Source organism: Chaetomium fimeti, assembly GCF_033439085.1.
Source record: "Chaetomium fimeti strain CBS 168.71 chromosome Unknown B0H64scaffold_1, whole genome shotgun sequence".
NCBI lineage: Eukaryota > Fungi > Ascomycota > Sordariomycetes > Sordariales > Chaetomiaceae > Chaetomium > Chaetomium fimeti.
Window position 1 is genome coordinate 2866788 of NW_026944329.1, and position 21538 is coordinate 2888325.

Sequence of the window (21538 nt, forward strand, 5' to 3'; positions counted from 1 at the left end):
GGACGCCTGCATGAACCCAGCATGATGTGGTTCGTCATGATGTCTGCCTTTTTCCGGAATCCACTGCAGTGAGCGGGAACCGAGGGAACAGGATCGGCCTGGGCGAATCCCGGTAACATGGTTCAAAGTATCCATTAAAATGAGTGTGGGTGTTGCTTGAAGCAACGATTAAAGACAGTAAGGGTAAGGAATGCGAACGTGCCTAGGTAGTGAACGTGGCCAGCAAAACGACGACAGACAAGAAAGAGAAAATGGAAACCGCCGTGGAGGAGAGGAATCGAAAAGGACGGCGCTAACGTACGTCACATCGCAAAATGGGGGGGAAGTCAGCGAGAATGGGTCGCAAACTGCGGACCGAGGCCTCGCGAGGCTCTCGCAGTAGGCGTGCGGCACGCTCAGGGGGGGGTCCAGGGGAGGAGCTGAACCCCTGCATGGACTGCCTCGAGGACGGATCTGGTTGGTTGAAAGGCAACGCCATGGTCTGTCATGTCGCTTCCAAGGCACCCAAGCCGAAGAAATCCAATGTGATTGGTTTAGGTCTTGGATTCCAGAATTCAAGATCCGGCCGCCTTCCTCTGGGCTCCGGGATCCGGAATCGGAAGCCGGGCGTTCACCGGAGGTCGGGGCTTGGGGCCCACCCCGGGGCCGGGTCTCAGGATCGGAATCTCGAAATCTGGCCGGCGCCAGTCACTGCACTCAGTCACTGCTGGTCACTGCCGGTTATTCCTGGCTACAAAAACGCAATCCCCCCTCGCGCCGGAATGATTGATACTGCCATCCTCAAAGCAATATCAACACCACTTCTTCCACTTCTTTCCGCGGAAGACTTGCAGTCCACTCTTCTTGTCTTGTGCTGTTTGGCCGAGCCACACCGTCAGACGCATATACAATCGTACACGTCAATTGCAGAGGACACCAGAAACCTGAATCCGGGCACCAAACATGGACAGACTCACCAGCTCAACCAACGTCAGGTAAGACGCACCCCGTTCCCGACCCTGTGATACCTACGCAGAGACTAATCTTCCATCAGTGCGCCGCAAGCATCATCAGTTCTGTCGAGATACATCTACGACACCTCGTCTGTACAAGAAAGGTTGTTGCAACCGATGCAAAAAACAGCAGCCGATCGACTTGCCGAGCTCACAGCATCGATCAACGCAAGCGCAGCAGCTTTGTCAACATCGACACCTAATGTCGGATCGAGTTCCAGGCTCTGAGACATGTGGGAGAGCATCACTCTGTACTTTTCGACTTCATGTACTTTGCATTATCCCCGACACCTTTTTTGCTGTTTTTTACTTTTTTTTCTTCCTTCTGTGCGGCGTTTTATAAAGGGTCTCGCTATCATGTGGTAATGGCGTCTGGAGACAGCTGGATAAGGCGGCGAGGCTGAAACGGAGTCGAGATAAGCATACATCTGGTGGGCTAATACATGGTGGAGTTTGCCGTGCGCACACATGCTTCATGTGACCGTCTGGCTACCACCCGCCCGATCTTTCACCAGTGTCTCGATGACGAGCTCAAGTTCGGGCGGGTACGAGCGTGCGAGGTGGTGGTGGAATATGAGAAGCCCCCGGGGGCGAAAGCCTGTCCGGCCTCTCCGCCTCTGCGTGCGCGGGCGGGCGATCTCCAGGTGCATGACGAACATGGTGTGGCACCTTAACGAGGGCATCGCGAATGGGGAGAGCAGCGATGGCGGGTGGTGTGTTAGGAAGGAGGACTGGTGGGAGGGACCAGAGGTACCTGAATTTATTTGTTGACCATCACACACTCCTTTTCTGCGGGCTTAAACCGTGAACCTTGGTGGCGCGATCCCACCACCAGTCCGTGAACGTCCACTTCTTTGACGACGGAAACGTACGCGTGGCAAGGATCGTTCTGGACAGCGTGCTGTTGCGGTATGCCGGGCACGTCAACGAGACCGGCCTCGACCAGGATAAACGGGACGACTACATTGTCATCGGCACGCGTGCGTCCCGCGTCTTCCATTCCGAGGACATGGCAGTGGAGCTTGACCAGTATACGGGTCACCGCGAGTTGGCGCAGTTGATTTAGCCAAGCCCGAAGCGGAACTTCGAGCGGCCGTGGAGCTGAGCCGGTGGTAATCATTTCGAAGGGAAAGGAGGAGGGCGATGAAGCGGAGTATAAGGCCCTTCAGAATTGTGCTCTGGGTCGTTATCCTAGTTACCAGTCAGTACATTTATTCTCTTGATGGTATATTTTAATTTCCTGTAGCGAGTACTTACTTGTCCCCCGCCCCCTAATCCTGACATTAAGTTCTGAGCTTCCTGCTCGGCCCCGTCTTCTCAGCGCCTGGTCACCCTTTCGGGCTTGTTATGGCGGTTCGAGGTTCGAGGTTGCTCTTTTTGAATTCCGAAACTGCCGCCCGTTGAACAGATGCCCCCGCCCGCTACGCTAAAATATCGTCTTGAGATTCGGACCTGGCAGATCCTGGCCGTTCTGACGGCATGCCGCTGCATCGTTGCGCGTAACCACCCCCCTTCCTCCCCCCGCCGAGAGTGCATCACCTGCACTCTTGGGCGATCCTGTCTTGATTCTCAGAGGCACCTTGTTCTTCCGGAATGTCGTGATAGTCTTGTTGGCCATGCGCCCTGCGGACGGTCATCTCGTCGGTGCTTGAGCCTTGAGCTCCCCGCCATGAATTTGACTTCATGTGCGGACTGCATCCCGCTCTTATTAGTTCCCTATTTTGTATCCAATACGAAACCTTTGTTTCCTCCTCTTGACTGTTTATACTCAAGCACTCGCACTCCTCCTCTTAACATTGTATCGCGATCTCCCCCTTAAGGTCCACCTTTTGAAATACCCCCGGCTTGTATACCCTGTGATGGTTACCCTCTTCAAGTGTCTCCTCCTCCTGCAATATGTATCTCTTCTTATAGCGCGCCTCGCCTTGTATCTCGGTATGTCCTTCTCTTGTTCCTCTCTCCGTGGTATCGAATCCAACCCGCCGTGTGTCCTCCAGATCCTTTTGATCGCCGATGTTTGTAGCTTGGTCTTCGTCGGTGCTTGATAGGTTCTTGGCTTTTGCCGTTGGGAGAGTGTCGTGGCGTGACTCTGTCGATGCTCGAGTCTTTCAGTCGGTATCTCTAGGTTGCCCGAGGCTGCGTCCATTGCCCGCCCGTTGTGAAATGCGATCGCCTCTCTTCGCACTTGTCCTGCTTGGACGTTTCCGAACCCTTGATAATGCATTGCCCTATTGCCTGTCGCTGACTGTCTGCGCCCTTCTCATGTGTGTATGCGTGTGTTCCCCCTCTTGTAGTCCTTTTCCCGCTTGTAAGGATGTGCGCCCTGCTCCTAAATGTGTGTCCTCCTCTTTTCCTTCGCCTTGTATCCTCCTTTTGCCCCTCCCCTTGTAAGTGTGTCCTCCTCTTGGTGTGGCACGTTTCCCAAACTGTTATCTCCTCGTGCTTCTCTCGGTGGTCCCTAATATCATCGCTTGCGTACCTCGGGTCCTCGTCCATCTTGTGATGGTCGTATAGGTTCTTAGTGTGTTATACCCACCCCCTCGCTGGTGACCCTTATTGTATGTCCCGCCTCTTGTATATCCCAACTCTTGTATATAGTCATTCTTCCTCCGTGGCCTTTCTCCTTTCGGTTCCCTCCGGAACTTGTACCTTTCGCTTTTTTGTGTCGCTCATTTTTTGTTTCCCTTCTCTTATGTATCCCTCCGCTTGTATTTGTGCCCTCTTGGTGCATATTCCTCTCCTCTTGTGTATGTCCTTCCGCTTGTGCATATTCCTCCTCTTCGCCCTTGTACTTGTCCGGCATCTTGTCTGCATTCCACACTTTCCCTCTTGGATACGTCGACTCTCTTGATGTACACGCTTTCCTTGGATGCTTGGCTTCTTGCTCTCGTATATGTCGGCTCTCTTGAGTGAATCGCGCATGCGGCTGACCTTAATCGCCCTCTGTGTTCTTCTCTTATTGTATCGGCGGCCCCTTCTCGTATATCCTCCTCCTGTTCTCCGTCTCGTGTATGTATATCCTTGCTCTTTCCCCTTGTATGTGGCCCCCTCTTGTGTGCGCCCCCGTTTTGTATGTGTTTTTCCTTGCCTTGGTCCACGTGCCCTCCCTTTCTGTGCATACCTCTTGTGTGTGTCTCTTGTCGTGCCTTTTTTGTTGCGTGCGTCTTGTAGTGTCTCTTTTGTTGAGTTCCTCTTGTGTGTGTCCGCCTCTTGCATCTTCCCTGTAGGACATATTCCCCTCTCCTGTGTGTGTTCCCATCTCTTACATATCCGTTTGACCAGTATCCTGCTTTCCTCAGTGTAGCCAGCTCTTATAATATGTTCCGCCATGGTTATGCGCTTCTCATCTAAAGGTGCTGGCCTTGAATCCTCAACGTTTTTTCGGAATGGAGTCGCGGTAGCATAAGCTCGGCCTTGCTATTATAACGAAAACGGGTATTAGCAGACTGTGCAGCTTTGCAAAGCGATGGTGAAGCCGATGAGGAGTTTCATAGCACCGTCGCTCTCAAGTAGCGGAGCTGCTTCTTGGACAAGACAAGTATCGGCGGCCACCAAGTTCCCATACCTTTTCATCGCCCGATGACGGAGTACTCATCTTGAGGGCTGTATCGGGCACGGTGCCATAATGATGGATGAGGCCCTGGTAGCTCTTTAGCTTTGATTGAAGTCGTCCTTGACGTTCGCACACTGAGTCTAGAATGCTTAAAGTGAGGATCAACGCAGCTCAAATGAAGGGCAGGATAACGCAGAGGGGCGAGCCAAATTGCCGCAGGAAGCGGCCGGTGGCGATGAGCTGGCATATCCTGAGGGAGGAGTGGGTGGAGGCGAGAAGGAGGGGGAGGGGGTGTGGTGGGTTTTTGTGTGGGGTGGGGAGGGCGAGAAGGTTGAGTGATGGTGGTGGTGGTGGTGGTGGGTATGATGATAGGGGGAAGCAGGTTGGTTTGTCGCTGTCGCGGGTGAGGATGCTGTTTCACTCACCAAAGGTCATCACACCGTCAGGTGGTTAATCTTGGAGTATCCTCGCTTGAGATGGGAAGGTCGGGGTACCGCTGGGTCGGCGTTCTCAATGTAGGCGAGCTGGGGGGGCACCGGTCTCGAGGACAAAAGTGGAGGCAAATAGGTAAGTTTTCGCTCGACCAAAGAAGGGTTTGGGCTGCGGCTGGATGTGGGAAGGTTCACCGCCTGAAAGAATACTGCTGAGACCTGGCTGCTTCACTTGCAAACGAGGGTAGGTACCTAGAGAAAGGATTAAGGAGGCCAAGACAACCTACCTATTGGCCGTCTGTGTATTGCCCCTGTGGGGCCCTTTCATGTGCCACAGGCGTGTGAGTCGCTCGCAATGCCACAGAAAATGGTGTCCTCGGTAGGTACCTATGGGGGCTCAGGGCTCAAGTCCGGCCTCAGGGGACCCCCTTATGCCCCAGCAGTGTTCTCGACGCCCACAGCTCCAAGGATGAGGAGCCCTGAGATGATGCGAACATCAACCTGGCTGTGAAGATGGTGGACGAACTACAGACAAGCATTTTTGAGGGGCACATGCATGCGTTAAGACATGGGTGCTACAAAGGTTGCCAATGCGGGTTCCCGGTGCCCGATAAGAGTTGAATAGAAGCTGCCCAATGCCAGCCTTCTTCGACGGCTAGCGGCAGGAACCACCTCGGTACCTGCTATACTATTGCAACTAGCATTCATCTGAGCCAACGAGGATGCACTGCCCGATTGCGGCTGGAGTTTGAAGGCGAACATCTCAAGGAGGTCAACACGGAGAGTGTCCAGTCAACCAAGAAGCTAACCGAGAACATCCATTGCTCTATAACCAAGAAAGATGAATGAACTTGTTTAGGATAGTGACGTCTGACCCCAGTGACCGTGAACTCAGGGGTAAGTCAACAGTTGGGACGTGCACGAAGAATGAGTGAGGGTTCGGGTTGACTGCGACCACTGTGAACGACTTGTAGGCAGCAACAGGACGCTATGATGTGAACCCAGGGACAAAGAGGCTACCAGGAGGTTAAGGTGGTACATCAGCAGCGCCTATGTAATGCACACTGCCTTCTAATAGAAAGGGGGACTCAACCATGTTTGCTCCGCCTTCCCCCCATCTCATGCCGACCATAGGTACTGAGGTTTTCTTCTGAGGGTGCACGTGGGCGAAGGTGCCTTTGTTCATGGGTGCTGAAGGTTACATATCACTGGCAGGATTTAAGGAGACGTCGGCAGAGTAAATGCCCGGGGCCAAAATCAGCGATCGTAAAGGAGAGATGACACATTGAGGCAACGTAGTATACGAGCTGTTGCTATGAAGACCGTTCCACGTCTCGGCCACATCTAGAAGCCAAGGCCCGACTCCCAACCGATCCTCAGATACCCATTGCTTTCCTCACCCGACACTCATATCCGTTTCCTCGACTCTGCCGTGGTGGTAGTCGAGCTTTCTCCCCGTTCAGTCCGTGCCCCGGAAAGTCCGGAATGCCAGCCGAGTCGCCCAGAAGAACCACGCCAGTACCACCCGCAGACTCCGGAGCAGCCACTTCAGAATGAACCCAAGCGCAGAGGCAGTATACGGGAAGATCCACTTGAGAATCTCGCCCGCACGACGCAAATACCAACCCACACCGGGGCAGGCGATGACGACCAACAGCCCGAGCGGTCCGCCGACCACAACCATAGCCGCTAGCCCCAACCAAAACAAGTCAGCACTCCAAACCACAAAAACACCCCAACCCTTAGAGAGAGCGACTTACCAATCCCCACCAACTGATCCATCCCCCAGCCATTCCCACCACCACCCCGCTCCGCAGCACCACGCTCAGCAGCACGCCCCTCCACCGCCCTCACCCCGACCAGCAGCATGTCCCCCACCAGCGCCAGCACCAGCCCCACGCACAGCACGTGAAACACCGGCCTCTAGGCGGCGCGCACGCAGCGGCGGGGGCCCGGGGCGGACGTGTGGGCGGCATACCACCAGGCGAAGCCGAGGGTGGCGCTCCAGCAGTGGGCGTAGGCCAGCGCGCTGACGAGGGTGAGGTGGCCGTCGGCGGTGGTGGTGGTGGCGAGGAGGAGGGTGGCGAGGGTGGCGTGGAATTTGGTGAGGGTGAGGATCGTGGTTGTGGGGGAGGGGAGGTCGAGGGGGTCTTCCATTTTTCCGTTTGGGGTTTCTTTTTGGGGGGGTGGGTGGGTTGTGGTGCGGGTTGTTGGACGGGTTGGATGTGGGCTTGGAGATCGGCTTGGAGGTCGACTTGCGGCTGGGTTGAGGGTTGTGGAAGGGTTTGTTGAAGTTGGGTTCGCGGTTCGGGTGGTGGGAGGACAAACTCGAATCGTGGAGTTGAGTTGGGTGGTGGAAAGCGCGAGAGGGAAAAATAGATCACGGTCTTGGTGCCGCAGCAAGTTGGGTAGGTAGGTAAATTCTCAAAACTCGTAAAGGGAGTAGAAGCGCTCAGAGAACAAGAACCTGAAAGGCAGCGAGCTCGATTCGTTCGGGCAAACACATTGCCAGGCTTATCCCCCACCTGAAACCCGTTTTGTAAGTTTAACGAGAAGTCGGTTTGGCAGAAATAAACTATATTCTTTTGCCACACCTCGGACCGGGCTGACATGGTGATTGTGTTATCCCCTTATAGCCTTCTCTATTGCTTCGTTCTTTTGCAACCTGACCCGCTCGGCTTCATATTATCTCCCGCCGCTCCATCAGAACACATCCCTATTGCCTCTTAGGTACATTGACCTCCTTCAAGTGCAGGCGATCGACCCGAGTTTGCATCTTGCATTATTGGCAATTAATACCATAGCATGGAACTTAGCCAGTCACCGCGATCGAGAGCATGCTTCACAATGGACATATGATTGCAGACATGAAACGTTCGGTCTTTTGGAAGGAACTGGTTCTGCCGTTAAAGTTGGGGGCCAGGCTTTTATGCTCCCCTGCGACTTATTTCATGTGTAACGGGAGCAGACTGGGGCTGATTTCGGGTAGCGCGGCAGTGCGTCGAGGAGGAGCCCCGAGCCCGACTCCCTGTCAATTTATGGATGGTTTTTGCTAGCTGGGTGCGCTCTTGTCGTGATCCCGGCGTTTCTCGCCCAGCTTCTGTTCAAATTATGTAGGTACCCTTTCTCTTGTTGAGGTTGAAGTGTTTGCCGTTCATGATGGGGGCCATTGTTTTGATATCGGCCCAGGGCGAGCCGCGGCGCCTCAAGACAAGTTCACTCCGATGTGATGGATAATGGACCTCGCAAGAAATTCAGCTTTGATATTCGGAGGGGACTCGAATCCTTCATATATGTGGGCCATTGCACCAAAATTACCTAGGTGAAGGAAGACGCCCTTTTCCAGCCAGAGGGATGAGCCGGAGATGCCATCGAACGTGGCGGAGCCAAGACAGGGCGCATCGCCAACAGGCTCACAACCCTGCCGCCATCCAACATGCAGGAGGATGCAGCCCTGCAGCGAGCAGCGAGCAATGCCCACCTGAAGCAGTTAGCGCTGTGCCGCAAGCGCGCCCGCTACGGGTTGGTCGCCTGAAATAAGTACCGTCAGGTCCCCACAGCCTCGACGACGTCCTCTCCACTTCACTCATTTGCTACGCCCCGAAAACTCCAGTCCTCACCGATGAAACGCGTTCTCGCGTGTCGCTAACGCCCTCCGGCGGCTTCTCAAGTATCCCTCACCTCGGTTTGCACCAAGCCTAAGCATAGGTATCTCTCGGACCGCCCGGTGGACCCGAGGTCAGGAGGTGATGTCAATGGCGCAGGAATCGACCGGCAACGCGCCAAGCGCCCTCGCACCGCCTGCCATGCCCGCTGCCCCAGCCGAAGATGTCGAGAGGGGGAGATGCGTCCCACGTGTCCGGGCCATCGGACGCCTAGGGGTAGCGTTTAACTGGACTCAGGTTGTTGGGCGGTTTTTGTCGATATTGTTAGAGCTCGGCGCGCTTGCCTTCGTCTCGTGGCTGTACAGCCATTGGAGGTCGGAGCCGATAACAAGGGTGGATGTCCTGATGCCGTCTTTCTTTCCGGTATGTCAGGACCAGGCCCAACAACTAGACTCTCAGGATGCTGATCGGGTTTACAGCTCACGTTTGGCATCGTGGCGGATGCGTACGAGATCGGTTCGCTGCTCTTGTTGAAGCGCAAACGGGCCATCAACCCACTCGCGATAGCTTTCGATATTGTCCTGATTGGGGCGGGCATCTTCTGCTTCCTCATTCTCGGCATGGTCGACGAAGGGACCGGAGACCTACGGGCTCGCTGGGCCGCGGACATGACGAATGCCATGATTTTTATGATTGTGTTTTGGTGAGTGCAGCAGTCAGATTACAGAAACCCGGATCGGAGAAGCGGGACTTTTACTGACCTTGTCCCGACTACAGCATCATCCACGCAAGTTTCATCATTCTCGCCGCCGCTGGAATGATAAACATATATCACTCCATGAGTAGAAGTCGCAAGGACACTCAGTTGGCAAGGAGTCAAGCAGAGATGGTCCAGTTTAACGAAAGGAGAGCCCGCATGGCACACAGGCCTGTAATAGCATGACCAACTTCTTCTAGAGTAGAGAAATGCAGGCGGCAAGCATCCCTCTTGCAATCATCATACGGCAATGGGTTCAATATTGTGCTGGGCCTTCCATCTGAACTACCCTCAAATTGACACCTGACCTAGCTTTGGTAACTTAGAGGCTTCGGGTGCACAGATTGTGCTTTGCATCCCCCCCCCTCACACACACATTTATTCCCCATTCATTCTCACACGAGTGTTTACAGACTTTATTGAGGACCCTTTATTTTTCTTTGCACTCAACACCAATCCTGCCCATTTCCTATGGTGGTTATCTCGTTGCATCATCCACCCTCGTCTTTCCCTTTCTTCCTCAACCCCGTCGCCATTCTTTAAACCACATCGCTGGTCTTTAACACTCGCCGCCCTGTTGTTTCTCCTACAATCGCCCTCGCCGTCACTCCCCAACAGCCAAGATGTGCTTGAACATCGCCATCCTGGACGGGTGCACGCGTTTTGGGCAGCCCAACCCCTCACTGTCCTTCACCAAGCCCTGCAATCACAGGGCGGCCCAGCTTGGCTCTTGGACACTCGGGCTCGCCGACATCGACAACAACGGTCACCAGGGGTGCTCGAACCCACTCCCTGCTGTCTTTCTTTCTCCGACCTCCTCGTGCAGTTGCACCAACGGGCTGGTCGTTGCGGATATGGCGCCGCCTACCCAGCTGAGATTCTTCTTGCGCCATGCTGCGCAGGGTGTGCTCGCCCAGGGCGGTGCGTTGATGGCTTGGCCGTCGCTTACTGCCTGGTCGCAAGCAGACACCGATTTTCTCGCTAACAATCTCATTGCCTGCCGGCGCGTCTGTGCGAGGGACACCGTCATGGCGAGCGAGTTCGGTGAGGAGGGCCCCAGCCTCGATGGGGTCTACACCAACCAAGAACCCCAAGCGGAATGGGCCATGGCGTACCCGGACCCCGCCGCTGAGGAAGACCACACCGCCAACCATGTGTTTGGTGACGACCAAGCCCCCTTCGACGGCGCGAAACAACTGGGTGACGGCAACTATCCTGTTGCTCATCTGGAGGAGGGAAATCAATCCCTCGGCGACGACCAGCCCGCCGTTGGTAACCAAGCCGGCCCTTCGAGCGCGCCCCAGAAGTGGAAGCGCGGAAGGATTTGGTCCCAAGAGGACATGCAGCTCCTCTTGGACCGTTACGCCGAGAAGGATGCGAGGGGCAAGAAGGTTTGGACGTACCAGAGAATGATTGTAAGTAATAACCACCTGGTTGTTCGGTGCCACGTTCTCGCTCCATTCTATCATCTGTCTCACTTTGGGTTTGGCTAACCTTGACGTCTGATTTCAGAGAGAAATCCCACAATTCCAAGACCGAACTCGCAACGCCCTTGAGTCGAAGGTGTACGAATTGTCAAAGGGTACCAAGAACGAGACCGAGTAAGCAGGCTCTCGGAGTCAGCGGCGACTGCAGCCTGCAGTCGGTAAAGTATCGATCCAGGTTTCGACCTCATCCTCGGACTTTCGCTCTTGCCGGCACCCGCGGACTACCAACTTTTCTCGTTAAACGGCATCGGATGATTGCGATTGATGGCCGCGACTAGGGTTGGGTTTCGGATTGTGGAGGACGCATTAAGCTTTTTCTTCTCCTTCCTACCTAGGTACCTAAGGTAGGGAAGGGAATGGGTGCCCGATTTCAGCACAATTAACATGAGCCTTCCGTACTTCTTTTCCTTGCTGTGTTAGCCATTTCCGGCGCGTGTAGTCCGAATCTGTATCCGGTAAGTTTACGACCTACCTTGCACTAATACACGGATTGACGTCATCCCAGGCGTTGCGCCAATGCATTCAAGGTCTTCCATGGCACTAAAGGTTATTCTTCCGCTTCTGCGACGTGATTCGATGTCCTCCCGACTATGCATGTTGGTGTCGCTCAGCAAGTCAGGGACCTCCCAGGGAACAAGGGGCAAAAACAGAGAGAATGACGTAGCGCAGGACAGCTGACAGCCCGTAACAGGGGTCGCATCCCGCAATCTTGGCCGAAGAAGTCGGGGACCAGTGGATATAAACTACCATGAAGAACCCATGGGAAGGGAAGGTTCAACCCAAAGCAAAGCAAACCCGTTCATCCTCAGTATAACTATCACTTACACATCAAACCAACAACAACACACCCCCCTTTTCTACCCACAAAAATGAACACCAACAACAACAAGAACAACTCGGGCCTCACCGGCGCGGGCAAAGCCGTGACCTCCACCCTCGGCAACACGGTCGGCGGGCTGGCCAACACGGTCGGCGGCGTGTTGGGGGCCGCGTCGCGCGGCGTGGGGGAGACGGTCAGCGGCGCGACGGGTGGCGTCGGCCGGCCGCTCGGCGACGGCATCGCCAACATCGGCACAGGCGTCGAGGGCGGTGTGGCTTCTGTGGCGCAGGGGGTGAAGGATGCGGGGGAGTGGAAGACGGGGAAGAAGTGAAGAAGTGATGGGGTGAGTGGGGGTTGGGGTTGGGGGTTGGGTTATGAGGGGACTGGGCAGGGGATGGCGGTGGGAGGGTTGACTATGGGCTTGGGATATATGGGAGGATGAACTCGAATTTTTAAAGGTTGTTAGGTATGCATGGGTGAAGGATGCTGGGGTTTGAATTACTCTATTGAAAGAAATATTTGCTCGTGGTCAGCCTGCCCGCCTTGGCGTGCTGAACTTGTTTTTGAGATTTGAGACATCTGAGCCGCATCGGGGAAGCTGCAATGTTGGAAAGTTCACAGACGGATGAAGAGATATAAAAGTGCAGTTATGTCATGAATCATGATGCATCCCGACGGCCGGGCTTGCTTACACGCCCCAACTCATGCCTGCATAAGAGTGACGCTTCTCATCATTCCATCGGCTTGTTGGCCGTCCGTTCCGTGTTCAGCTTCCCCACACTTTCGGGGGGTTTGTGACCTTAATGCCGATCAACCAACCATGCCGTGCCATGGAAAAGCACGGAGATTGATATCGCCAAGATCGAACACGACAACCACCTTCTTACCCAGTCTTGCTCCGAGACCTTCGCATCCCTCCATCATGGCAACCCACATGTGTCACCACCACCCATCATGGAAGGCCGGAGAATCTCGGTAACACGGCGACCAAAAGAGTGCCGGCATACAAGTGATGGATGATGGATCTCACCTCATGCATGATACAACCGCGAACTGATAACAACGCCGCAAAACGGACCGAAAGGGAAGGGATGTTTGATGATCCCGGTGTTGAAGGTTTCCGGAACCTGCCGATAGAGCTCGCGAGTACAACCTCGGACGTGTAGCAAGCTTTGACGTCGTCCAAGCAAGCGTGCATATACGTGCAACAGTGCAACTCGAGTCCCCAAAAGTGGAAACCCGGTCCTTTTATAGATCCATGACGGTTTCCAAGTTGGATACGGAGGCACGGAGGCAAGGGAGAGAGGGACACAACTTTTTTTTATCGCCAAGGGTCTGGACACTGTCCCAAAGGCGACCGATCTCGTCTTGGGACCGGGCCAGGCGACGGTCACAGCCGGGGTTCGTGTTTGAAGTGGGCTTCCACATCCGTTGCCCACGATGAGAACACCGAAGGGACCAACCACGACACACAACTCTCGCACTTTCCTGCCCGATCTGACCAATTCGTGGGAAAATATGGCGAGCGATGACGAGGACAAGTCTGACATCACGGGGACATCACAATTTTCTTCTTCTCCCTGCCATCAGCTGAAGTGCCGATCCGTCCTGGGGTGCAGAGCGGCGGGGGGCTTCCCGACCTCAGCCGACCCAACCTCCCGAGAACGGCCAGTTGCGACGGATGGCGACAAACACAAGTTTGGAAATGGCCGTCTGGGCATGCCCAAAGACGCGGGCCTAGACCGGCCGATCTCGATGGGGCCAGATGCCAACCATTTCCAGGTCAGTGATTCGCTCGAGAGATCAGGGGACCAACAACCGCCCGGTCCGCCCCTGACGGAGTCGGCTGACCTTCCCCGGATGGAAACTAGTTTCAACCTCACACCAATATTTCTCTTTTTTCAAATTCTCGAGGGCATGCCAGGTCTGATATCTTCCACCACCATGACCCCCCCGTCTCATCTCGCCCGCCAAGTCACACCAACTGCTCCCCTCCCATCATCTTGGTAACCAGGACCCGATGCCTGAACCTTGTTTTGTCCGACCGCCTCTATTACCGAGACATGTGGTGAACCGCCGTGGGCTGCGTACGATGTGCTCCTACACCTTGGCCGCGAATGATGCCACCGAGGTCCAGGCTTATCTCTGTGTGCCACGGCCTGAATCCCGAGTTGGTGCCTGACTGATGGTTCTGGAATTGTCGAAAATGCGGTCAGGATCCGACAGACCGGTCCAGACGGCGAGGGGCCCGAGGGGAGCCGTTCTCCTCACTTCCGGATTCTCGTGTTTCACCCGAGGTGGGAGCAATCGGATTTCTGCCGAAGCAGTCTTCCTCTGCACGTGTTCCAGCCCTCGACTCCCCGAGGAGGCGCGCTCGCCGCAGGGTTATCACACCCCTGATCTCCGATAACGGATATTTCCTCTCCACCAGATGGACGGTACCACCGTGACCACTTGTGGATCGTTGGGGAATGACACATTGCGCATTCTAGACCGCGAAGGATGGACGGTACTTTCTCAACTCTGATGCATCAGATCGCGAACACGTCATGTGCTGCAAGAGGAAGGACCATGACCATGGAAGAACTGCTGCAGCCATGCACGGCGTCAGTTGACGAAGATGGCAAGTCCGGGCGACGCCGACCCTGTCGATAGTCGACGGGCTCGCCGGTAGGCCGGCGAGCACCAGGTTTCGGTGGCCACGCTTGGGCAAACACGATGCGGCCCCGAAAATTCTAGCGGCTCGCGCGGGCAGCCCCTCGCTCGTCCTTGGAGGGCGGCGGTGAGACCGGGAAGTCAGAAGCCAGCTCCCAAATACAAAGGACCGCCTCCGAGCGTGTCACAAAGGGAACCGAGCTCATACTCATCTGTGTCCATTATTATCACTCTTCCGAAGCACCAGTGAAGAAATCATGGGGTCCGCCGAAGCAGAGAAGAAGGAGCTCGCCATCCAGATAACATCTCTAGGAACCGCCAGCGGCGATGCCACGCCGACATGCCCCTCCAGCGGCGACGTGACGCTGGACGACGCCGACAAAACACTCGAAGCCATGGGATACAAGCCAGTGCGCTTCTCATGTCCACCTTTTGGAGTTGTTGCGCCATGCTGACGGAGGCTTGCTTACTACAAGGTCTTCAAGCGCGAGTTCTCGACATGGTCCAGCTTCAGTTTCGCCATGAGCATCTGCGGCATCTACAGCTCGCTCATGTCCACATGGATCTACGGCCTGCAAGCCGGTGGTGCCGGCGCCATCATGTGGAGTTGGATCATTGGCGGTGCCGGTGGCTTGGCCCTGGCCGTCAGTCTCGCCGAGCTGTCGTCAGCTTACCCCAGCGCTGGGGCCATGTACTTCGCGTTGAAGCATGTGGCGCCTGAGGGGCGAGGACCTATCCTGTGCTGGATGTCAGGTATGTTGTTTTCTAGAAGCCGACGATACCACCGTTTAGCAGTACTGACATGCGCACATCAAAGGCTACATTACCCTTGCTGGTGTCATCGCAGGAACCGCCAGCACCGAGTATGCGTCAAGCCAGATGCTGCTCGCCGCTGTGTCTATCGCGACTGATTTCTCATACGTCCCCACCACGGTTCATGTTTTTGGAGTCATGGTCCTCCTCTCCGTACTCCACGCGTCGATCAACAGCCTCCCCACGCGCTGGTTGACGCGGTTGACGAGCGGTTATGTGGTGTTTCACATGAGCATCTTAGTCGGCGCCGCCGTCTGCCTGTTGGTAAAGACCAAGGAGAAGCACAGCATCGCGTACGCGTTTACCGACTTCCAACCCACTTCCGGCTGGACGCCTCCGGCCTTCGCCATGCTCTTTGGCTGTCTCTCCCCAGCGTGGACCTTGACCAACGCCGACAGCACCGCCCGGTAAGCTCCAGTCCCTCATCCCTGACACCTCCTACCCTCCTACCCTGCTAACTCTCCATGTCTCAGCATCGCCGAAGAAGCCAAGGACCCGGCCCGCGTCGTGCCCCGCGCCATCGCGCACGCGACCACCTTCACCTACCTGATCGGCTTCGCCTTCAACCTGGTCCTGGTCATCTGCATGGGCGACCCCGTCGCGCTCGTCAACTCAGCCAGCGGCCAACCCGTCGCGCAGCTCTTCTACAACGCGCTGGGCCGCGCGCCCGCCGTCTTCTTCACGCTGGCGGGGTTCGCCGTCATGAACCTGGTCGCGATCCCCGGTCTGCAGGGCGGCAGCCGCACCATCTACGCCTTCGCCCGCGACGACCTCATCCCGCTGTCGCGCCTGTGGCGCCGTATCTCGCCCCGCTCGCAGACGCCGGTTGCCGCGGTCTGGCTGTATGCCGGGCTTGGGGTGGCGGTGAATTTGCTGGGCTTGGTCAGCCATACGGCGATTAGTGCCGTGTTCAATGTGTGCACGGTGGCGTTGAACCTGTCGTACATGCTGCCCATCATCTGCAAGATGGTGTATGGGCGGTTTGAGAGGGGGCCCTGGCATCTGGGCAGGTGGAGTTTTCCGGTGAACCTTTTCGCCGTGGTGTGGAATGTGTTTATGATCGTCATCTTCTTCTTGCCGACTAACCTCCCGGTGACGAGCGAGAATGTGAGTTATTCCTCCGAAGAGTTGCAAGGCTTGCCTTTACTGACATCGCTGATAGATGAACTACGCCATCGTCGTCTTTGTGTCTGTCCTGCTCTTCTCGGGCGGCTTCTGGTACACCCATGGCCGGCACTTCTACACTGGACCAGCAACGCAGTCGAGCAAGAGCTCGCAGACAATCGTCGTCACGGTATGAATATTGAATGTCGGTATAATAAAATTCGGGAACATGGGCGCATGTATGAAACGGTTCTGGATCAAGACTTCGTCCTTTCGGCGCAGGCTGGGGCGTGCTCGCTGGATGAGCGGATAATCTTGTCACAAAATGGGAATGGGGTCTCGGGTCTGGGTTGTTGGTTTCAGGTTCTCTATCTCTGGGGTCTAGGTATGGCGGTATCGGGGTTTGGCATGGGGTGCTGGGTCTCTGGGGGTCCTGGCCGGGGGGCGGTCGGTGGGTATTAGCGGGCAGGTTCATGAAAAGGAGGTCAAAACAACAACATAACACGCTTCCTGCTACCATGGCAGGAAGCACCAACCATAATAGTTAGTTAGAAGGCGTTTTTGAAATTGAGGGCGATTGTCTCAGACTTGTATTGAATTGGGAGAGAGACCGTAACCTGAAAGGGTCACCGAGACCGTGACGACCTCCTCCTCTCGCCCGTGCCAGACAAACACGGCGTACATCGAAATCATCGGCTCCTCGCAGTTACCGTTTCCACCTGCCGGCCGCATCCATCGCAAACTGATCGTCTAGATCATCGATAAGCTTGTTCATCGCTTCGTTCTCCTTCCTCCTTTTCTCTGCAAGAACCGGGTCGTTCGGGTTGTCAAGCAACTCCCAGTTGGCGTCCATACCACTCTCTGGCGTCTTGCGCTGCTTAACCCCCCTTGGAGGACCCGACAGCCTGGCTGCACGTTCCTCGGGGTTGGCCGACTGCCCTCCTTGCTTGCCCTGACTCGCCAGCATCTTCTTTGGAGCCGCTGTCGACCCGGCGGGCGAATTGTTGTTTCTCTGATGAGCTGTCATGGGCCCCTCGGGTCTTCTCTGGGGCAATTCCTTGGCTTGGAGCGGTAGATCACTGTTGTTATTAGTCAGTGCGATCATGATGGCTAGGTGGCTTCCTGTGATGAGTTTGAATACCACAACAAGCATGTTTGGGGTTTCTTCAAAGTAGGTAATAGCAACGGAACCGGGGTAGTACCAGTACCTATAAATCTCGCCTCCTTTGTATTCATCGTCCACACTGATTCCTTGTTTGAAATGTTGAATACTGTTCGGTCTCTGAAAGTGATTGTGCTTGGTGCCCTCGGCGCCTTTTTGTGTCGTCCCCTTTCCCACCTTGTGTATCACAGTCATTCCTAAGTATGGCAATCCTGTGACTGGAGGTGGAGGTTCGTGGTTCAGCTACTGACTGCTGTGTGATGACCTGCCACCAGTGTCAGCCGTTACATCCAAAACACCCAGGAGGTCAGTCCCTGGGAGGGCTGGGTGGCTAGAGTGGCTCACGGTTGGATGTTCTCTGCCTCCTCAGCTTCCATCTGCTTATTTGAGTTTGGATATGTTTCAAATCGTCCGTATCCAACTTTTATCATGGAATATCTCTTGGTCGGAGGAAAATGCAAGGGGTGTGCAGGATGTTCCCACGGAGCCTACCCGGCCCGCGGATCAACGTGCACCCTTCAGCACACCACCATCACCACCACAGTGCTTCCCAGTGTGAATCTATACGTCTAAGCAAGGAAAAGCGACTAAGCAAACCTCCAGGAAGTCACAGAAGTGGGTTTACGCAGATTGCAGGTGTGCACAGACCGGGCCTGGCTGTCTATAAATTATTCAGTTCTCTGCCCTCTTCCTCCTCCTTTTCCTTTCTTTTTCTCATACAGCAAAGAGTGCAAGCCTGGCCTTCCTGGTTCTTGCCTCTTGAGCTGGAGAGCAAAACCGCTTCTGACCCCCTGACCACTTTCGGGGATTCCCCCTAGTAAGTGGTTGGTTCCATAGAAGCTGGGACAGCTGCTTTCCTTTCCCATTCTTTTTTTCATTCCCTTCCTCTTCCTCTTCCTCATCTTCCTCTTCCTCATCTTCCTCATCTTCCTCTTCCTCTTCCTCATCTTCCTCTTCCTCAGGGAAAACATCACCGCTCCGAAAGAGGAGGGCATGGGACTTCAACCCATGCTCTCTAATCACGAGGGCGAACATGGAACTTCTACAGCCACGCGACCACTTGGCTCCCATTGTCCCCATCCCCGGGGCAGCGGGCCAGAACCGCGCCTGACATTTCCTCCGTTTCAAAAAGTTCCAACAGTTCCAAGACAACATCGCGCGGCGAGACCCCCGAGGCTTCAGCATTGCCATCTGTTGCCTCCCGTCAAAGCCGCGCGGACAGTAACACAGCCCACAACTCACCACCTGAAGCTGGCCACTCTTGCCGTGAGCTTCAAGGCAAGTTTGTTGGGCTGACATTTCACGTTTCAAATCAGTTTCAATAATTCGTTCGAAGACCACACCGCGAGCTGACCAGGGCAAATGGCCTTCCGTTTTCCCCAGGAGCAGCGCGGAGATCAACAAGCCCATCGTATCCGCTTAGAGCCCCTTACAATGGGCTCCAGGCATAGCGGATGGGCTGACATTTCTTTTATTATATTAATAATTTTTGACTTGTGGCTTTGTGTGTGTGTGTGTGTGTGTGTGTGTTACCCTGTAGTATCACTGCCTCCCATTATGATGAAACGAATGTGGGTGTAGTACCTACCTATATTGTGTCAAATCCTGCAGCCAGTTTCTTGGGGGGCCCGGCTGCCATTTCTCGACGCGGTCCCGGGTCCTCTCGACAAGAATCGCCAAAGTTTGACAAATAAAATCAAAATGTGTGGGCAACAACACGAATTTACAGTACCTAGGTACACTGAATGGTGGCGAATGTTTAATTCAACGACTTGGCCAAGAAAATTCCGTTTGTCTCAAAGAGCAAAGGGCTGCCATCTTCTGGCCCCTAGCCTGGACTGTGTGTCCCTGAAGACCGGGATCTGCTTCGCGTAAAGTGCCTATTAGATCAAGTCGACACAGGTTGTCAGTGAACCAAACTAGTATCTACCTACCTTAGACACTACTGCAAGAGAACGCGTCTCGCCAAATCGTGGCGTTTGGGGTTGATCAAGCAACTGAGACCACCGTCTGGTGATGGATGGAAGCTGGTGGCGGCGGTGGATGAAGTAAACAGAACCTCGAGGGTTGTGCTTTCCAACTGTTCCAAGAACAACAAGACTGTTCATCGGTGGTTACTGCTTCACAATGGAAGCTACCAAGCACCAACGAACTGTGTACTTGCGCGTGCCGCCTGCCAAAAATGACCACACAATAATAAGTGGTACCTGCAAGTACGTGCAGTGGTGCGTGTAGCTTGCAACCCACGGCCTCTGCAATCAGGTGGTATCCCGCTGCCTCTCTGTCTGATCTATCCCGCTGCCTACGTCCCGGACATTCCACAGATCACCACCGCCCGGTATTCACTCGTTTTCTAGGTAAGTTGCTTCGGCACGCCCATAAACAGCGTTCATTACCGCGCCACCACCCCTCACTAATAAAGTCAGTCCGTCGGTGCAGTGGTTTGTTGTTGCCATCATCTCATCAAGGACATCCGCAGCCGACTTGACCATGACCGCCCAGAAGATGCCGCCGCCACTGCCAGGGCACAAACAACGACGGTTCCCAGGACTCCGCGTGCGCCCTGCCCAGTCATACGACTTCCCGCTCATGGCCCGCATGGCCAACGAGATCTTCCAGCACGAGCGGGACATCGACTACTTTGACAGACACCGCAGCGTGAAGATGGGATACGAGGACGAGGCCATGGTGGCCGACAGGCTGCTCGCGGCCGAGACCGACTGGCGGCTTGCCGACATGCGCAGGAACCGGCACAACCCGGGCCGCCATTTCTTTGTTGCCACGTACTTCAAGCAGCCCGCGGCCTATATGACGAGCCTCCACGACGGGCAGCCGAGAGAGGAGATTCTGGGCTGGGCCGAGTGGCAGGATCCTGGCCGCATGGCTGCCGCAGAGCCCGGTCTTAGCGACAGCCTCTCGGACTCGGACCATAGCGAGCAGAATGCTGGTGAATGGCAGGGAAAGGTTGGTGGTGCACTCGGCCAACTCGCATCAATTCTCAAGGAGATCAGGCTTGTGCATGGGAACCAGGAGCTCCTCGTTCCGCCCAACGGGTTGGCGGTGAGTTTGCCCGACACGCTCGGGTCTTTTGACGAGGCCGCCGCCAATCGGCCGGATGACTGGAAGCGCTGGTCTGAGGAACTTCTTCCGAACTGCCTTGGGAAACACGGCGACGTACACGGACGACACCTGGGTATGTTCCCCAGTGGTCCGCCTCCATCGGTCCACTTCTGTCCTCTACTTACCAGACACCACTAACATGGCGCCCAAACCCCCGTCAGTTTTACGCTCTCTTGTTATCAGCACAGCCCGCTGGGATGACGGTATCGACCGCCGCCTTTTGAAATGGGGCATGCTACGGGCCAATCACTACGGTTGGGACATCCAGACGATCGCATCCAGTGTCAGTGCCTCAACGGCGGACACATTCCGGGAGGTCGGCTTTGTGGAGCTTGGCCGTTTAGACATCCTACGGGATACACAGATTGCCCTGGGATGGAACCACTTTCGGGGGCGTGATCCCCGGAAGAGGACGGCCGTCGTGTGTGACGACCCGGTGGCTAGCAAGTCTCTCACCAAGAGGTCCCGGCTTGTTGGCGCCGAGGTCAGCGAGGAATAAGTGGCATAGTACCGGCTGTGGGATGGATGGCTCAGCATGTGTAGCAGGCCAGAGGAGCCCGGAAGTCCGGTCACGGTGTTGGGACACACGGTCCGTTGCTTCGATAAGCGTTTGTTTAATCCCGTCATCACCTAGTTACTTTCATTTGGGGCTAGTCATGATAATCACGAGTCGGCGAGGGCTACACCCGCAATAATACGTAGCCTTCGGAGACTCGAACGGGTTGACCACATGCACTCCAAACCAAGGTTCAACCCCAAATAAACACTCGCACCCATACATGCTCCTTCTAGTATCATCAGAATGCTATACATCACAGTCAGCCACGTACTGAAGCCAAGATATAAGGTGTTAAACAGTCTTCATTGGGGTTACTATAGGTAAATCTACTCGGGAAGGGATCCGCAGTATATGTGCTTGCGTCGGAGAGCAACAACTTGTCACTGGTCCACCAGGGAAGCCAAACCTCGTTGCTCACGCCAAACAAAGACTACCTAGGTACTCTTCACACCAGCGGTCAGTCCATGCCAAGTGATTGTA

General features: G+C 55.2%; 10 protein-coding genes across 10 annotated transcripts; 8 read left to right on the forward strand and 2 right to left on the reverse strand.

The window, feature by feature from the left end:
* The first annotated feature begins 568 nt into the window (after positions 1-568).
* B0H64DRAFT_21271 (uncharacterized protein) lies at positions 569-1328 on the forward strand. The gene is made up of 2 exons (XM_062799459.1): positions 569-974; positions 1034-1328. Exons 1-2 carry the CDS (start codon positions 762-764, stop codon positions 1193-1195), a joined length of 375 nt encoding a protein of 124 aa, XP_062664221.1. The 5' UTR covers positions 569-761; the 3' UTR covers positions 1196-1328.
* A 472-nt stretch (positions 1329-1800) lies between these two features.
* Positions 1801-2058, forward strand: B0H64DRAFT_314939 (uncharacterized protein; the record flags this gene model as incomplete). Its single annotated transcript, XM_062800225.1, has 1 exon — positions 1801-2058. A coding segment is annotated over one exon (258 nt), but the record flags the coding sequence as incomplete, so codon positions are not given.
* Positions 2059-3531: 1473 nt separating this feature from the next.
* Positions 3532-3884, forward strand: B0H64DRAFT_381597 (uncharacterized protein). Its single transcript, XM_062802815.1, has one exon. It carries the CDS (start codon positions 3553-3555, stop codon positions 3841-3843), a length of 291 nt encoding a protein of 96 aa, XP_062664223.1. The 5' UTR covers positions 3532-3552; the 3' UTR covers positions 3844-3884.
* A 2350-nt stretch (positions 3885-6234) lies between these two features.
* On the reverse strand, positions 6235-7133 carry B0H64DRAFT_470751 (uncharacterized protein; the record flags this gene model as incomplete). Its single annotated transcript, XM_062807848.1, has 3 exons — positions 6235-6665; positions 6737-6897; positions 6955-7133. The coding sequence occupies 3 exons, from the start codon at positions 7131-7133 to the stop codon at positions 6436-6438; spliced, it is 570 nt and encodes a 189-aa protein (XP_062664224.1). The 3' UTR covers positions 6235-6435.
* Positions 7134-8555: 1422 nt separating this feature from the next.
* Positions 8556-9601, forward strand: B0H64DRAFT_381599 (uncharacterized protein). Its single transcript, XM_062802816.1, has 3 exons — positions 8556-9004; positions 9061-9284; positions 9359-9601. The coding sequence occupies exons 1-3, from the start codon at positions 8726-8728 to the stop codon at positions 9522-9524; spliced, it is 669 nt and encodes a 222-aa protein (XP_062664225.1). The 5' UTR covers positions 8556-8725; the 3' UTR covers positions 9525-9601.
* Positions 9602-9743: 142 nt separating this feature from the next.
* B0H64DRAFT_21284 (uncharacterized protein) lies at positions 9744-11319 on the forward strand. The gene is made up of 2 exons (XM_062799464.1): positions 9744-10753; positions 10851-11319. The coding sequence occupies exons 1-2, from the start codon at positions 9962-9964 to the stop codon at positions 10941-10943; spliced, it is 885 nt and encodes a 294-aa protein (XP_062664226.1). The 5' UTR covers positions 9744-9961; the 3' UTR covers positions 10944-11319.
* Positions 11320-11452: 133 nt separating this feature from the next.
* On the forward strand, positions 11453-12286 carry B0H64DRAFT_21528 (uncharacterized protein). Its single transcript, XM_062799493.1, has one exon. It carries the CDS (start codon positions 11695-11697, stop codon positions 11974-11976), a length of 282 nt encoding a protein of 93 aa, XP_062664227.1. The 5' UTR covers positions 11453-11694; the 3' UTR covers positions 11977-12286.
* A 2271-nt stretch (positions 12287-14557) lies between these two features.
* Positions 14558-16413, forward strand: B0H64DRAFT_313756 (amino acid/polyamine transporter I; the record flags this gene model as incomplete). Its single annotated transcript, XM_062800172.1, has 5 exons — positions 14558-14710; positions 14777-15053; positions 15118-15520; positions 15587-16220; positions 16276-16413. 5 exons carry the CDS (start codon positions 14558-14560, stop codon positions 16411-16413), a joined length of 1605 nt encoding a protein of 534 aa, XP_062664228.1.
* A 411-nt stretch (positions 16414-16824) lies between these two features.
* B0H64DRAFT_381607 (uncharacterized protein) lies at positions 16825-17345 on the reverse strand. Its single transcript, XM_062802817.1, has one exon. It carries the CDS (start codon positions 17320-17322, stop codon positions 16924-16926), a length of 399 nt encoding a protein of 132 aa, XP_062664229.1. The 5' UTR covers positions 17323-17345; the 3' UTR covers positions 16825-16923.
* Positions 17346-19884: 2539 nt separating this feature from the next.
* On the forward strand, positions 19885-20723 carry B0H64DRAFT_314670 (uncharacterized protein; the record flags this gene model as incomplete). The annotated part of the gene is made up of 2 exons (XM_062800213.1): positions 19885-20572; positions 20683-20723. 2 exons carry the CDS (start codon positions 19885-19887, stop codon positions 20721-20723), a joined length of 729 nt encoding a protein of 242 aa, XP_062664230.1.
* Positions 20724-21538: the final 815 nt, after the last annotated feature.